General features: G+C 44.7%; 2 protein-coding genes and 1 long non-coding RNA gene across 3 annotated transcripts; 1 reads left to right on the top strand and 2 right to left on the bottom strand.

Annotated features, from left to right (window-relative positions):
* Positions 1–214: 214 nt before the first annotated feature.
* On the top strand, positions 215–988 carry LOC26514624. Its single transcript, XM_014911829.3, has 2 exons — positions 215–731; positions 794–988. The coding sequence occupies exon 1, from the start codon at positions 323–325 to the stop codon at positions 725–727; it is 405 nt and encodes a 134-aa protein (XP_014767315.1). The 5' UTR covers positions 215–322; the 3' UTR covers positions 728–731; positions 794–988.
* A 1,585-nt stretch (positions 989–2,573) lies between these two features.
* LOC116656569 lies at positions 2,574–8,037 on the bottom strand. Its single transcript, XR_004311529.2, has 3 exons — positions 7,806–8,037; positions 3,205–3,539; positions 2,574–3,151 (listed from the first exon to the last, which is right to left on the bottom strand). It is a non-coding gene; the product is annotated as an uncharacterized LOC116656569 (long non-coding RNA).
* Positions 8,038–8,134: 97 nt separating this feature from the next.
* On the bottom strand, positions 8,135–16,052 carry LOC6499210 (homeobox protein slou). The gene is made up of 4 exons (XM_001955068.3): positions 14,446–16,052; positions 13,902–14,172; positions 8,828–9,108; positions 8,135–8,718 (listed from the first exon to the last, which is right to left on the bottom strand). The coding sequence occupies exons 1-4, from the start codon at positions 15,679–15,681 to the stop codon at positions 8,503–8,505; spliced, it is 2,004 nt and encodes a 667-aa protein (XP_001955104.3). The 5' UTR covers positions 15,682–16,052; the 3' UTR covers positions 8,135–8,502.
* Between the last annotated feature and the right edge of the window lie 373 nt (positions 16,053–16,425).

Here is a 16,425-nt window from a genome sequence, read left to right on the forward strand (position 1 = left end):
TCCATTCGGAACTCAGCTCAAGTGGTTGTTCAAAGGTCGCGTGTCCAAATATTTGTTCAGCCTGGCCAGGGACAGTTTGCAGGCATAATAAGCAACAATGGGGAGACCCAATCAAATGAAGTACTCCAGATATATTTCTAAATATGTTTACACTGCCCGATGATAAAGTATCAAACCCTGTATTGCTTAACAGACTTATACTTTCTTTACAACCCTGCCGATATAACAAGTTATCGAACTTGAGGCTGTCAAAAATATTTCACACGTGATTACGAATATATCCCATTTCAAAATAGGCAACGGCTAAGGAACATCGTCTAATATGGGGTCCAGACCAAGTTTGCAGAGGCGACCTATTGTCCTGCGCGAAGGAGAGATTTGGGAACGGGACATCAACAACAATCTGACGGGCCGAAAGGTGCCAAGACCTCAGGAGCCGCGGCGTCTGGCCACAGTTGTCAAGAAGCCCAGCGACCTTCCAGATGAGATACCAGGTGGCTTCAAAAGAGCCAAGCTCTGCAAGTGCGAGAATATATGGACCGACTTCAAGTGCGGAATGTGTCAGATGAGCTTTCATGAAAGTTCGATCAAAAACGGAGAAAAGAAGCGGCTCCCCTCGAAAGGTAAAAAGGAGCACCCCTCTCCATGTGTTACAGTAGTCTATCCGTCATGCCCCTTTTGCAAGGCGCCTTCGACCAAGATAGAGGCTGTTCGCGAAGGCATCTAAAGACGTACGTAACATAATAGTTAAATATAATTATTCCCTTTAATATTATAAAAGATATTTTATTAGTATTAGTACCGGAATGATAATGAGTGGAACCAGCATGAATCAGCATAACTTTGGAAATCTACTAATGTACTAATACTCTAACAAATAAAATATAACACAAGTCATTAGCATTACTTCCAAGGCATCCTAGTCTCCCAAAGCTTCACTGTAATTATGTCTTTTGGCTATCATTAAAATTTTTAAATTATTTCTCGATGGTTACAACGCTTTGCTCTCTTTTAAAAAGTCAATCTCAATTTTTAGCATACTCGTGATTACCTAAAAAACTGAAAAACCCACTATGTGTCTAGGCAGTTTAAAATTCCTTTGGGTTCTGGTGTTGCCACCCAAAGTTTTTCCGCCCAAGTAGCGCCCATTATGGCCAACAACAATGAGAAACTGGAAAAACAAAAGGCAATCAAAAAAGGAACACTGCTTAAAATAAAAAACAAAGAGAAACGGCAGAAAACGAAATACTTGCAGCTAAGTTTCCACTTTTTATTGTACCGAGGAGGGTAAATTATACTACGTGAGTGCACATGGTGAATTTCCCAAACTCTACTTAGTGGCCCCGGTTTTTGGGACGCCTCTCATCAGTGGCAGTTGGGTGTGAAGGATGAGGGGTGGCTCTATGGTGGCGTTGATGGTGCGTTACCGGAATCAAATATAAAATACATTTAAAAAAGTAAACTTGTAGGTATTAAGGAGCAAGTGCAGAGCATCAGAAACGGAAACGAGTTCGAGGAAACAAGGATAAGTGAGTGATTGTAAGAGGCGGAGTGGTCTGAGGACTGTGGAATGGATGGGAAAAGGCGACACTAAGTAGCAAATGCAACTGACTCTGCGGCAAGTGGCTTACACTTATAGATCCCTCTGCCTGACTATGTTAATTTAGTTGCCACACAAAACGAGATTGATTTCGGCATCCGCACACTTGACTTGAGTCGATTTAAAATTTTTGCCACCACAACAGCATGAAATATTCAAATGGAATTCAGTCGGCAGTCGCCTAGCCCAGAGTTCGATTTGTTCTCGAGTGCGATTCCAGATTCCGGACAAGTATCCGGATCCGGATGTGGATGTCGATAAGAATGGGGGTGAGAATGGGGACTCTCAAAGGCAACGGAATAGCCATGCTCTTAAGTGCGGTTGCAAATGTCAATTGGCCGTTCGGCCAAAATCGAACCGGTAACCGATTGCATTTTAATTTTCCACTTCTCCCAGGGGGATTCCCAGAATCACTCGATGCTGCTGCTGAAGAGATTGGCAAACTCTCTGGCATCGATCTCGTTTTCTTATTTACATTAAAAGCTGTTTGCATTCACTTAAAAGGATAAGCAATGTCCTTTTAATGGGTTTCAAATTGAATAAAGGATTAAGTTGTTAGTTTAAAATTGAATTGCGTGCGCTCGACTGAAAGAACTTCGACTCGGCGTCGTTTCCCTTACCTATTTTCATTCACCAATTCAAAGGGTTAGTTTTCCCTCGTCCTTTTGGGCAAATTGCAATGCAATTCCATTTTACGCCTCTGCCCAAAATCGAATCAACGAACAATAGATAGATAGCGGATATGTCGACCCAATAGAAACCCAATAGATATAACGACCAGAAGCCGAAACATTGCTAATTAGGAACGCTCCTGGCAACCAACAAATATTACGGCAAACACTGGATCAGGATCAAAAGTGTACACTGAGCTATACTGAGAAAAACTTGTTTAAATATGTAACATGCACGCATTAAAATTTTAATATACATTTAAAAATTAATAAAGAGTTTTAATACGTTGGTAGAAATTATATTAAAGCTTTTAAGCATTTTCAAACCAAAAATATATAGCCAGATTCAAACCATTTTTGCAACACTGCTTACCATCAGTGGCTGCAATAATTATTTGGCCATTGATACGCTATATTGTCATAACGACCAGATGCGAGTATTTCATCCTGCCGCCATCAGGTGCAGATCCTTTTTGCTGTCGTTTTTGCTCACTTCCTGCCAGCGGAAAACTTTAATGAGCACATTAGCCACATCCCCTGCAAGGAGTCGCATTCATTTTGCGGACTAGCGATTTGTTAAGCTCACCGCCCGTCGGGCTGGATGCAGGATTCCGGATTTGGAATTCAGCTCGCAATTAGTTGCTGGTCGGACTGCTCATTTTAAAACTGCCAAGTGAGGCCAGGCCCGGCGCTTAGTTCGCAGTCCCGTCTTATTAAAACAAATCTGCTCATTATGGCCGGCAAGGCAGCAAAACCAAAGCAATTTGCAAATGTCTCTTTGTTCGCCTAGTTCATTTGAGAGCATTTTGGGGCCGGAGTCACCACAGATGTGTCTGGACTAGTTTCCCTTTTCGGTTAAGGGATCCCTAGAGGATTCGTCCTGTCCCGTGTGTGATTGAGAAAAATCTAGCGCAACAAATGAAGCTGACTTACTCAGAAAGGTGCTAGTGCCGGATAGAAATGTATCTGTAAGCTGGTCCGTAAATGAGTTCCATGGCTTTGGTCCGTCAGCTATAACGAATAAATTAAATAAATTGATGGAAGATTGCTCACCCTAATGGAACTTGAACCCTGGACCAGTGAAGTCATTGCGACAGGAACATTTGTCCGGGCCCAAATGCAAATAAATTAATCCTTGTAAACGCAACATCAAAGATACTGGCTGCTCCTTTGTGGCTGCTTAGTTCCGCCGCAATTCGCGTATTATAATTGCTTTAGTTTGTTGTCTGCCAGGAGTTTCGCAGCCCAGGAGTTTTGTTTCGGCTTTTCTGCAGAGAAAGAAAATATGAAAATTTCAAAGCTAAATAGATTTTAAAAGGAAACTCTTAAACCCTTGAATATGTATAACATTTTTTTTAACAAATTTGGAAATAAAGTAACATTTTTTTTGAAGTCTTAAGAAAATGGCTGCTTAGTTTCTCGAGTTACAAAAAACATGGTCGTCGTTCTCTTGGCTCAAAAGTTCTTAGCTTGTTCCTTTAATTATGCCCCGGATTTGTTTGCTTTTGCCAGTAATGTCACACTTAAGCGGATTTCGCAAGAAAGCCCAAGCAAAGGGTAGCAGTGACATAAATAATCAACCAGCTGGGACTCAACTTCTGGCCACTTGGAATGCTGATAGTTTTATGTTTGCCGCTGACAAAGATGGGTTAAAGGGTGTCCAAACACTTGCCCAAAGCCGTGAACAATGCTCCGGTCGCGTGGCGTTTTGCGGGCTCGAACAATGGAAACAACTTTAGCCGTAACTGTAACTGATTTGGCAGCAGCGCCCACAAAAGTAGGCAATAGTGTTGTCAACTATGACTTTTAATAGAAAAATAGCTAAAATTACGTATAGGGCTTATAAAACCGATATTACTTTCTGGGAAGTTTTCTTTTAAAAAATCAAAATAAAAGCTATGCTCATACTAATATTTCTTATGAACATTTTCTGGATTGGTAATGGTAAATAGCTTCTAAAAACCTATTTTATGAGATCCCTTAAGGTGAAACCCATTGAAAATGAATTCAAATCCGCACTTATTCCAGTCTTAAAAAGGACCTACGGCCTTAAAAAAGCCAAACTTGGGCTTGAGAACTTCAACTTGCCATCTCTGACAGTAGAAGTAGTGATCCCCAGTTGACTGGCCACACGCCCGCAGTATAAACAACTCAATTTGAATGCATTTAACCGCGTAATTGAGCCACGCGCCGGACAGCTACGCGTGCGCTATTTGCGGCCAACCCCCGCTGGTCTGCCCCTCCCCTTTCCTATCCGTTCCCCAAAGTTGCACCCCTCCCACCACCTCCCACCCTTCGGCTAAGCGCACCAAATTGCAAACCAATTGGCATGCAACTGGTTTCGGTCGCTGGGATAATTGGTGGAGGATGGGGAGGACGAGACCCAGTCAATGCCCAGAAATTAGTGCGTAAATGTTTTCTCACCAAATAAAACGGCGAAACGCACCCAGTTACGTCGCGAGTTGCGAGTCGCAAGTAACAAGGCTTTGTGCCTCATTTCGCTACGCTTGCTACGGGAAATTAACTGCGAATTATTCGACCAGACGAGCCGGCACGGGCACACGTCCAATTTCGTTGGATTTGCGATGCCTTTCAAACTGGAACATCACAATGCCGCTTGACAGGTGAGTCAGATCGTGATGATGATGAATTGATGACGCGTGCGATTCCTAAATAGTAACCAATAGCCCTCTCGAAAGGTCAGAGGAAATGTGGGAATCTGTATCAGATGGATTCAGAATAATCATATGATATGTATAGATATTATTCTTCAAAAGTATGTAGGATACAAATTGTTAATATGAGGAAGTATCAAGGAACAATAGAAACCATAGATTCACCCCGTTAATATAGCCATTATAGGGTTTAATTTACTTAGTGTTTTCTGCCAAATGTGACACCAATTTTACTGCCCATGATGCTATCTCCATGGCCCCTTTAATCGACCATAAGAACATCAAATATAATTTTCAACACAAAGGCTTTTTATAATTTTATTGCCCATGCGCAATTTCAAATATTAATAGTATAGCCCAGTGTATCCGAAAACAGGGCCCGAACCAGTTAAGTTCGCGCAAACAATGCGAGGAAACGCGTTACACTTACAGTTAGAGCGCAAGGCTTCAATATTACATGAGCACAAATTGCAATTTAATCCACAGATGTCAGCATTACGATCAGTGTTCAGTGCCAGTGCCAGTGCCCCAGAGTCGGGCTGCCACAGCAGCCCTTTTGCACGTGCCCCGGGGACGGAGTTGAAAAATGGCATTAAAGTCACATTGACAATCATCAAATTGTGATTCGCCCGGAAAACAACAAAGGCGAACGGAACGACCCACCCCGGATTTTCTGACTCAAGACACATGTGCCTGCCAACCGCCTACTGCCTACCGCACACCTCCCACCTCCCACCGCCCATCTGCCCGCTCCCTGGTGACACTTTAGCGTTTCCGGCCCTTCGTCCTTCGTCCTCGTCGTGTTCGTCCTTTGGCCTCACCCACTCCCACCCCCCCGTGACTCTTCATCAAAACGCTCTGCGCAAATCTGTCATATAACTTCGGCAAAAGGACTCTTGGGAGCTTGTTTATGTCAACTTCAGACCATAATTTATATGAGCCCGCATATGTACATATATGAGTTATAGTACCTCAATATCGGAGCGGGCAAGTGGGCGTGCTAAAACTTATTAAATTTTAATTGCCACCAATGGCGGCGCCTGCGAATCGCAGACTAAATGAACTAAACTAAGTCGCAACTTTATCAACCACTCCCAATTAAGCATCCAACTAAAAGGAGGACAGCTCCTCCGAGGAGGGGAGTGCCCGGGCGAATCGTATTTATCTCTGGTGCGGCAGAGTTTTTGGAGCGCACTCAGACGCGAAATTGTCGCAGCAATCCAAATTCAATTAAACAGACACAATAAGTTTCGATAAAGCCTCGCTGATAAAGAAGACAAACTAAATATTCGCATAAAATTTTCTTGCACCCAACCAGCAGGGGAGGGTTTCTGGAGAGAAGTCAATGGTGCAGATTAAGTGTTGCTCGCACCAACATGGGCACACTCCAGGACACTTGCAGCAATTTGGACTGCGACGATGATGTGATGTATGCGTAATCTGGATCAATTCAGGCGCATAAGAAGGTCCTCGTGTAGAGCGTAAACAAAAAACCCTACGCAACACAAATTGATCCACAAAACAGTACAACAGAACAAAATCGAATTCAAATTCACAGAAACCCGGCTCAGATTAACGAGGAAAGTGGGTGGGATGGGCTGCAGAAAACAACTTAATTGTGGGAGTGTCGCGTTTTGATTCTGCGGAAAATCTTCGGAGAGTGACACTGAAAGTTACCCAAGTTCACTTTCCAAGTGACAAACCGGATTGGAAAGCAATTGTCTTGGATTTGCGTCAAGTCGTTGGGTCTCGTTAAGGGTAGCTTAACGGTGGCCGTCGCCGCGTTAATTTATCGTTTCACTGATTTGTCTTCTGGCAGGGGCAGGAAGTTTCCACTGATGGGGGGCTTTTCCAGGACTAATTTACACCCCTAAATATATAAGTTTCAAATCGCATTGGCCCTTAAACGGGTGTTTTTAAAGTTGTTTAGGCTCTCAAGGAAATGTAATCTACAGAATGTTGGTTAATATATCTTGGAATTTTCTTAGTCACTAGGGCTTGAAAATATAATCTTTGCTATTTGAAGAGTTCTATTATTTTAAAATAATAGATATACTTAAAAATCCATGCATCCGTCAAACTTATCATCTTTGAAAGTATTCCCAGTTTCCCTTGGATTTTGTGTAGCTGACGGTCTCGATTTTGAAAGTTTCCATGGCTAGATGTGTGCAACTAAAATTAGCATTTAATTTTATGCAAATTAAACAAGCTCCCAGCCGCTGTTTCCCCAGCCCGCTCTCACACTTTCCGCTGTCTCGGCTGTTTGAATGGCGCTCGACATTTGCTCACATGTCTGCAGCTGAATAATTTAACGACTTACATTTACAGAAATTAACGAACACCGGCACATTTATCATATACATATATGTATGCATGTGTATTTATTAGTGTGCCTGTGTGGGTGTGCGGTGCAAATAGGATTTGTGCGACTAATTGCAAAGTACTTAAGCAAAGCTTTAAACAAATGTAAGAGGAAAATTTTTAAATAAATTATTTAAGCAAATTGCCAGCCAGCAGATGCAGTGGTGGCTCAAAAAAGAGAGAAAAGGAAATATGTTGGAAAAAATGTAAAATATATCCATGGCCGCCCACACAAAAACGGAGTGCGTCCTGCCATAATAGATATAAAAAGGATTTCTTCCGGACCGGAGTACGGATCCTGTTTATTTTTATGCAACGCTGTCAGCGGCAGTCAATCCGCACCCGAATCGGGCCCAAATGACCGGCCATGCATGGATTTCTGTTTCAATTATACGCATCTTGGCCCAACCATACACAGGGGCGATTATAATATCAATGGGCGAGAGGTGTGTGCGCGTGAATTTATTCATTTGCTTGTCACTGTTTTGACAACCTCACCCGAAGGATACGGCCAGGAGTCCTTCATTTGGTCCGGAGTCGGCATTGTATCACCCAAATCGGATTAAGAAATTTCGTATTCGCATCCGTTTGCCACACATAATTGAATGGCCGGGTGAGCATTTTGCGGAGCGTGTGTGAGTGCTTGAGCCTCTGATGGCAAATGAGAAGCAAATTTAAAATTTTACACTTGACTTAGCATTGTTGTCCTGTCATTTCACACGCCTGCCACTCGGAGTCCTTTGGCACTGCCTGGAATAAATTGTTTTTCCCTCTCATCCCCAAAAAATATAAAGAGCTTCGTATACATACATACAAATGTAGTTGGGTAGTTTTCAAAATTTTTATTTTTCACTTGACATTTATGCAATTTTTGGTTTGCTCTTTTTGATTTTGCTTGCCACTTAAACCCTAAAAGTAGTTGTATAATTAAATTCTAGATATGGCGTTCGAGGTTCTAAGCACTAGCATATAAGATATTTTTTTATACAATAACTATGTACAGCAAGTAATGTAATCGTAGAAAACAACATACAACTCTGAATACTAAACACTTAAAGCAGTTAAAAATTTACAGTTTATCTTTGGCAACCATTGATCCGCTTCCACCACTTCCGGACACCGCTTCAGTGGCTCCGGCGTCCGGTTTCCCTCGTTTTTCGAAAAGCTGCAACAATCGCTGTTGCATCTTGCAATTTTATGAGTGCGAATGACTCAGATGATGGGCGCCCAGGGGATGGAAGTAGGGTCCGTAGGGAGGATAGGGCACAGCATGGGGATACAAAAGGCTACTGGCATAAGCTCCTGGGCCAAAGGATCCACCCGTGGGCGGGGGAATGGTGGGGCTGTTCACATCCATGCCTGGGTTCTGTTTCTTCCATTTAGTGCGCCGGTTTTGGAACCATATCTTAACCTAAAGAAAGAATAACAAATAAAATTAATAATGATATAAAGGTTTGGGTTTAAGTTGATGAATATCGCACAGAAGCCTTTAGAATAATTTATAGTTTTTATTAATTAACCTGTGTTTCCGTCAGACTCAAGCTGAGGGCTAGATTCAGCCGCTCGCAGACGCTAAGATATCGCGTCGTCTTGAACTTATTTTCCAGAGAAACTAACTGCTCGTAGGTGAAGGCTGTACGGGCTCTTCGGGGCTTCGAACCACCACCTCCGCCTCCGCCACTCTGGGATTTCCCATCTCCATTACGACTGCCACCCTTTTTGGAATCGGTTTCACTGCTGGGATCGTCAATATCACTGCCATCGTCCATGTCATCCTGATCCATGTCGTTAAGATCCTGGGCTGCAAGCGGAAAAAAATTGAAGAGAGGGATGGTCATTTTTGGTTTTGCATAAGTCAACAGGGGCGAGAGGGTCATCCATCACAGACAACCGGCAGTAGGAACGTCAATGGCCTGTGGACAAACGGAAATCAATCACCTCGGCTACCGCATCATTGTTGGATTAATTGGAATTTTTGGGCACATGTTGGCGCACATGTGAGCAGTTGGCGGCCGCACCGAGTGGGTGGGGACTGTCTAGCAGCGTTGCTGGCTTCAATTCGACAATCAAAGTTCACCATTTGGCCATATCTGACCGTTCTGAATGTGATTTGGCCAAATCCGAGTCTGGTGTATCGGTTACCAGTTATGACTGTCGCCAATTACCGTAATTATTTTTGGCACGTTGATTGCGTCATATTACGCAAGGAAACGTGGCCGTAATCGATAGCGGGATGCCATAACAAAGTGTCTGCCAACTGGCGCATAATAAGCCATTATAAAAACTTTAAAACTTGGCTTGTTAACAAATTTCGCTGCGGGTGAAAAGAGACTTGGCGGCAAACCCCTTTCAATTCAGTCAAATCGATTCAGCCAGCCGAAAAAGGGTCGGAAAGTGTCAACCCTCCGACAAAGATGCCTTTGCTGGTCCTCGTAATTGGCCAACATGATTGGCCGTGTTTGCATGAAATTAGAAGGGGAGAAGTGTAGGAAGGGTGGCCTTTGGAGGCTTCTGCATGGTAGATGCGCCAGAAAGTGCACCACAGACTGGCCGCCAATTAAACCGAAAATTAACGTGAACGCTTCATTTAATATTTAACGAATTTCGCGACGACCGCGGAATGGGCAGTCCCATTATCGCTGGTAATGGGCTGTGGAGTGTTTGCAGCCACTTTGATATGCATTAATGGCACATTAGATGCCCACCATCCACCAGCCACCAGACCCGTCGATATCTGACCGATTCGAGTCGACGACTGGCCCTGACCACTATTGGTTTGAGTCAATTGAATTACCAGCCCCAAAGGGAGCTTAAATCAAACGGGCTTTTCGGCCAGGACTTAATGCGCTGTCAAACAAAGGCGAAAAGGGTTTTGGAAGGGAGACTGGCTATCGGACGGGGGGCTGGTTAATAAGCGTTGCAACCACAGTCTAGCCGAGGGTGTAGGTCCTAATTACGCCGGCTATTCAACTGCAAAGTGCAACGTGGCGGATGTGCGATGTCCGAGAGCAGGGAGCTGGACAGCAGAAGCCCGACAAACAATATTTGCCTCGCCTGTGTGAGCAACGTTTAATTAAACTGAAAGGATTAAGAATATTTGATCAGCCTAATCTGCAGGGGTGGACTAAAGTTAGTTATTGCGATTTATTTTGACTTCGAACAATGATACAGCGTCTCAGCCAAGATTATTAAGGCCAAAAGCCTCAACACCAAAAGCCAAATTCATATCTGGTAGGGGTCTGCCATTAACAAAATGGCTGCTCTTAATTATAATTATGGAAAAAGCACTTCATAAGCAATTTTGATGATATGACGGCGGCAAAGTGGATGAAAAGGATGAAAGGGAAAGACAGGGAAAGACAAGGACTTGCATGCAGTAAGCCATTTTGGAGAGGAAGCTGAAATTACAGCATACAATTTAAACTTAATTATGAAATCCGAGTGTTAATTACCACAAACTGGCGCATAATGTAACCCCCCACATACACCCTTAAAAAGCGATTCTGGCACGAAATGGCTTATAAATTTGAAGTTCTTTGTGCGCCGGCAATCATTGTAATCGCATCCGCCTGGCCAATGCGACCCCGGGGAGCATTTGTCGTCTCATTTTGCCATTTTCATAAAATAATAAATGAGTTGCTGATGGACGGATACACTCGTAAAAACGAGCCGAGCTCCGGCTTTTTTGAAATTGTCGCTTAACTTAACTTTACAGACAAAGTGCAAAGAGGGGCAAAGTGGAGCAGACACGCAAACAAGCACACTGGCAGGACTCCCCCGAGCTCTCACACCCCCACACACATCCTTGAGTGAAACGCCATGAGCGCGCTTGGGAGAGAAAGAGAGCGCGCCAAAGTGAGTGCTGAAAAAAAATAAAAGTTTCTCGCAGCCATTTTACATTTCGGCTTTCAGGGGTTGGTTCTGGCAGCTCCATTTCCGCCGTACCGCCCACATTTAAATGTTGGCCACCCCCACCCCACGGACGACCTCCCCCTCACTCAGGCGCACTCACACATCCGCAACATAGTTATCGCATGTTTTTTCATATGACTTCTGGGGCCTGGCTATCTGGATTATGCCGACAATATGCGGCTGTGAGTGTGCCTAGTTTTGTGTTGTTGGTCTTGTGCGATGAGTTTGTTTTGCAATTTAAATGAAATGCAAATTGCTGCGCCTAAAACGCAACGAATGGTGCCTTGGAGAATTGCAGGCCGACATGACGTATGCGTAATATTTATAAATTATTAACCGACTGCACTTGTCAAGCGTCCGAAAGCCAATATAGCGGCGGATGGTAGCGGCATGAGGTGCCATAAAATCTAATTAGTCGCAATGACAAAGGGCTGCATAATTACGCTAATCTAAACCGAAGCGTCACCAGCAGTGGCATTAACACCTCCTCGCACAATGGCTCATAAAATCACAGGGGGGTGGTGGGTGCGCTCTGTCTTGCTGTGAGTGTGTGCGTGACGGCGCCATTGAAGCGCCTAATGAATGTGCGGTAATTAAGTACCTTGCTAATTAATGACTACAGCAACACCAACCAACAATCGTTGAATGCCGGCCCGCAAACAGTGCGTATGCGTGATGACCGCACACACAGGCACACAGCAGTCTTTGTCTGGCTGCGTGGTTGTCTATCTGTCTGTGTATCCAGCCCAGGGGTTGCTGTAAACTTGCCCCGACAATAAACTTCCTGTACCAGCAACGCCAGCAACATAATTATTTCCAACATCATTATCGTGGCGAAGTTTCCCCCGACTGTCTGTGCAGCCTTCACCATTCGAATGTTTGCAACCACTCGAGTGCCCCACCATCCCCCTTCCAGCGACCCTCAATCGAGCGGTGGGTCGTTGGCGCGGCCATTGAGCCGCTTTTATTAGCAGTTATGTCCAGGGCTCTCGCCCGCCATTGATGAAGTTAATTGTGTTTTATTAACACAAACACAAATGCGCAAACACCAAACCCGACTACCAGCAATGGCCGATAATGTGTCGTTGATAATGACTCTGCTGTTGTTGTTCTTGACATTTTTTCTGGGCTTGTTGTTGTTGCATGAAAATGCCATTTTCCGTGTTTATAATTTTCTACACAAGCGCTTAACGAATCGAGCCAGAAGAGGAGAGTAACTGGCAGTTTAAAGTGGCTAAATTAATTGGCTAAATAGCTTTGCTGCCAAGTACATATTGACACAAATCCAATCTAAAAGGGTTTTTTGAAGTACGATTGAGAAAACAGAGCTTGATTTGTAAAAAGGTCTACTTTACGCAAAAAATTCTTATTTCACTTAATGATTTTTTAAAAATAAAATAAAAATAATTTAAAACTTTTTTATAACTAACTTTAGAGTTTCTACTTTATAAGCAATTGAAATTATTGTAAAAAATTATAGGTAAATTTTCATTACCCGTCGCATATTTAGCAATTAAGCCCCACTCTTTTATAATCAGATCATGAGCAGTGTTCAAACAAACCGTCAATTTTTCAAATCTAACTTGAACTTAAGCTCCATCAACCCCAGACTCCAGAAGAGCGTTTATTTCCATTTTCCTGTTTTGGCGCTTTGGCAGCGGCTTAGCGAAGCTCTACCACCCCCATTATGCCGCCCACAACAACTTCAATCAAATTTGCAAATTTTTATTTGAGCAATTTCTTTGCAACGAGCCAAGCATAAAAATCAATTAATTTTCAGCAAAATTTTACCCAACCGATGAAAAAGAAAAAGGTACCAGAGGTATGGAAAAAATCGTTGGAAAACAAAAACCTGATCCGCAGCAAGACAAACAGTTGGAAGAGAGTAAAAAAAAGTAGAGCTTGAAAATGTAGCTTTGCCGATTGGAAATGGCTTTTCCCCAATTAAAACATCAATCAATCAATTAAAAGCAATTCTATTGAAAATCCTTATGGGATATGAGTGCAGCTTTTTGGTCTAAACAAGTTTACGTATCGCAAAAACGAAAATGAAAAAAAATGTGCATCGGCAGTGCCTGGCTCACAATCCAGAGATCCTTTTTTGGTTTCTTTGGCATTTGCGCATTTGTTTGCCTTGAATATACCAAAAATATAAATGCTTTCATGGCTAACATAAATACACACACACTCCCCCAAATCAACAAAGCGCACTACCACACCTAAACTCATGGGAACGTGACTTGCGCCTGAAAGCTGGCAACACAGAAATCCCAGTGACTTCAAAATGGCAGAATCCGGTTCGAGGTGGTTTGTTGTGGGTGGCAGAAACAGAAACAGAAACAGAAAAAGCAAATCCAAAATCAAAACATACCTAAAAACGATACAAGCAGCCGTATAAATATAACATGGGCCGCCACCCACTTGATATCCCTTAGAAAAAAGGAAACAAGTGAGCAGGATGGGATGGGTCCTGGAGACTGTTTGCAGGTGCTCTCCCCGTTTTTCCTCCCCCATTTGTGTGGGTGTACTTCTGTTCAGTTGAGACGCCCAGGGGAATGTGGTTAGTTGCCGTGTCATGAATCCCCTTCGATTTCAATCAAATCAGACACCCAACAATCATACTGATTGTGATTCATCTAGTGTGAAGTCAATTTCAAAAGCTCAACGAAAATGATTACTCACCAGACATATCCTCGCTTTGATCGTCGTCCAGACGCTCATGCATCTCCTCATCCCGCTCGTAGCTCCATTGCCTCGGATGGCCAAAGGGTCCTGGGCCTGCTGACGAAGGCAGTTTGTTGCCCGTGAACTTGTTCGGATCCAGGATGTTTTCCACGGAGAACGCCAGTCGTTTTGTTGCTGCATCTCGATCGCTGGAAGCACTTGTTGAGGCAGAGTTGGCATTCGTTGTTGCAGCCGTGTTCACCGATCGAGTTAGATCAACTGGGCAGACCTGTGGATGAATTTTCAATAAAAGGATGGATTCAAGATGTTAATAGTATTTGTACACTTTTATTCTAGTTCATAAAAAATCAACTATACAAACTGATTGATGCGATTAGCATAATCAGGTGGAGTAAGATTGTGAATATTATAAAGAAATGATTTAAACAAAAAATCAAATGGATAAGACTTCCAAAGTCGCAAAAACATACACTTTAGAACTCTTTTGTGAAACTAATTGACAATATTCCTCAATAATTCCCAACAAAAGCCTTTTACTCACCGACGGTGTGCTGTGAGATCCATCATTGCTGTCCTCATCATTTCCATCAACATTTAACTCCTCGCTGGTGTCACTCCGCGCATAATTAGCTGCTGCAATCTGCCTCGAAGTGGCAGCCGCAGCAGCAGCCGCTGCCGCAAGACCGCCAAGCTGTATTCGGAATCCGTAGTCGCTCAGATCCCGGCCACTCGGCGATCCGGAGTTGGAGATGGAGTTGCTGGAGTTCGAAACGGAAGTGGATGTGGATGCTGAGGCGGCTGATGCGGCGGAAGTACTGGGAGCTTGGGCTTGGGCCTGGGTGGTGCGGGCTGCCACTGCAGCCACCAGCTTGATTCGCTCCAGATCCATGTCCGGCGGTGAGGCAGCCTGCGATGAATGTGGCGGATTTGAGGGCGATGGTGCAACGGGGGAGCTCATCTGCTGCTCGGAATGCGTGGCCGGAGAGGTGGGCGGCGATAGGGGCGAAGTGGCGGGTGATGGCGGCGAGGTGGTGCTACTACTGGGAGCCCTTAAATGGAACACGCCAACACCTGGATGAGGATGAGGGTGTGGAAGCGAATGCGAATGTGGATGAGGATGCTGATGTGGATGCGAATGCTGGTGCGGGTGATGGTGCTGCTGATGCTGGTGGTGGTGCAAGTGCTGCTGAGCGGCTGCTGCCGCCAAAAACTGCGGATTCTGCAGCAGGTGCGGATGTTGCTGCAAAAGTGCCGCATGTGGATGTTGCAGTGGCTCTGGTCGGGCCAGGTGCCGTACGGCATTCAATTCCAAAAGCTTTCGCTGCTGAGCCGGGGAACTAAAGTTGACGGATCCTCCCGATGAAGGCGGTGATTGTGAGCGACGTGAATTGGTGTTGTTGTGGTTGGTTAAACTGCTGTTGTTGTTGTGATTCGGCTTGTCTTTTTCGAGGAGATCCTCTTGCGATGGACTCAACCGGCTAAGCTGTTCACTGCTCATCTGCTTCAGCCGCTCCAGGGAGAAGCGTAGCTCCTGCTCCTGCTTTCCAGCTACTGCTGAGCTATTTGTGCTGATAATGAACTTTGGTATTTTGGCCGCCGGCGGAGTGGAACCACCGCCACCGGCATTTCCAACCGGCGCCGTCGTTTCCACTTCCGGCGAGGTGTTCGACTTGGGCGAATCGGGATTAGAGTTGGGACTCATCAGGCCACCGACGGCGGTGGGCTGGGCGGCGGCACTTTCGCTGGCTTTTTGCGCCGGCGATTGTAGCATGACCATGTTTGGTAACTCGATTCACTGGGGTTCACTCGAAGGGGTCACTGGGAGTTCACTGCACTGGGCACTGCGCTGTGTATGTCCTGTCACCTTGATGGCAGCCAATCGACTGTCCACTGTTGGCGACGCGTATCTGCCAATATCCTGCTGCTGCTGTGGCTGATTTGATGCGATCCTGAGCGTAATCCGCGCGCGCGACGACTCACACGCTCAAGAGCCAGAAGCGTAATGAGGGTTGGTCCGCTTTCGATTCACTCCGTAGCCGATAATCCAACAGATGTGTGTGCCTGTGGCAAGTCAACTGCTAAATGGGAGGCAGACAAATCTGCTGCTGCTTCTGCGACTAGTGCCTCTGATTTTGATGCTATTTCTGGGAGCAGTGGTGGTAGTGATGGTGGTGGTGGTGGATGTTGCTTTGAGTGATTCTCTCTCTCCACGCCCACAGTCGTTGAGTGGCTCTTTCGCTGCTGTTGAGTGGTTTGGCTCCTCCCCGCCGGAGCACTAATCTCTACTAGCATCTAATGATTTAATTTGCCTTCCACTCGTTAGCAAATGTAATGGTCTGTTGCAAGTCTAAGCCACATCAGCTGGACAGGGGAAAGGATACACAAAGAGATTGACAGAGACGGAAAGAATAAGGGAGTAAGAGAGAGAAAAAGCAGAGGAAAGGAGCGAGTGGAGTCCTGCGGCCTCGGAGGAGTCCTGTTTTACATAGTTCTTCACTCAACTGTAATAGCCACCCGACGG

This window comes from Drosophila ananassae, chromosome 2L, assembly GCF_017639315.1.
Source record: "Drosophila ananassae strain 14024-0371.13 chromosome 2L, ASM1763931v2, whole genome shotgun sequence".
Taxonomy (NCBI): Eukaryota; Metazoa; Arthropoda; class Insecta; order Diptera; family Drosophilidae; genus Drosophila; species Drosophila ananassae.

Coding starts and splice junctions, on each gene's coding strand:
- LOC26514624 (XM_014911829.3), top strand. CDS start 323: ATGGGGTCCAGACCAAGTTTGCAGAGGCGACCTATTGTCCTGCGCGAA.
- LOC6499210 (XM_001955068.3), bottom strand. CDS start 15,681: ATGGTCATGCTACAATCGCCGGCGCAAAAAGCCAGCGAAAGTGCCGCC. Junction 9,109..13,901: donor TCAAAGCGAGGATATGTCTG/GTGAGTAATCAT, acceptor TTCCGCTTGCAG/CCCAGGATCTTAACGACATG. Junction 8,719..8,827: donor TGAGTCTGACGGAAACACAG/GTTAATTAATAA, acceptor TTCTTTCTTTAG/GTTAAGATATGGTTCCAAAA.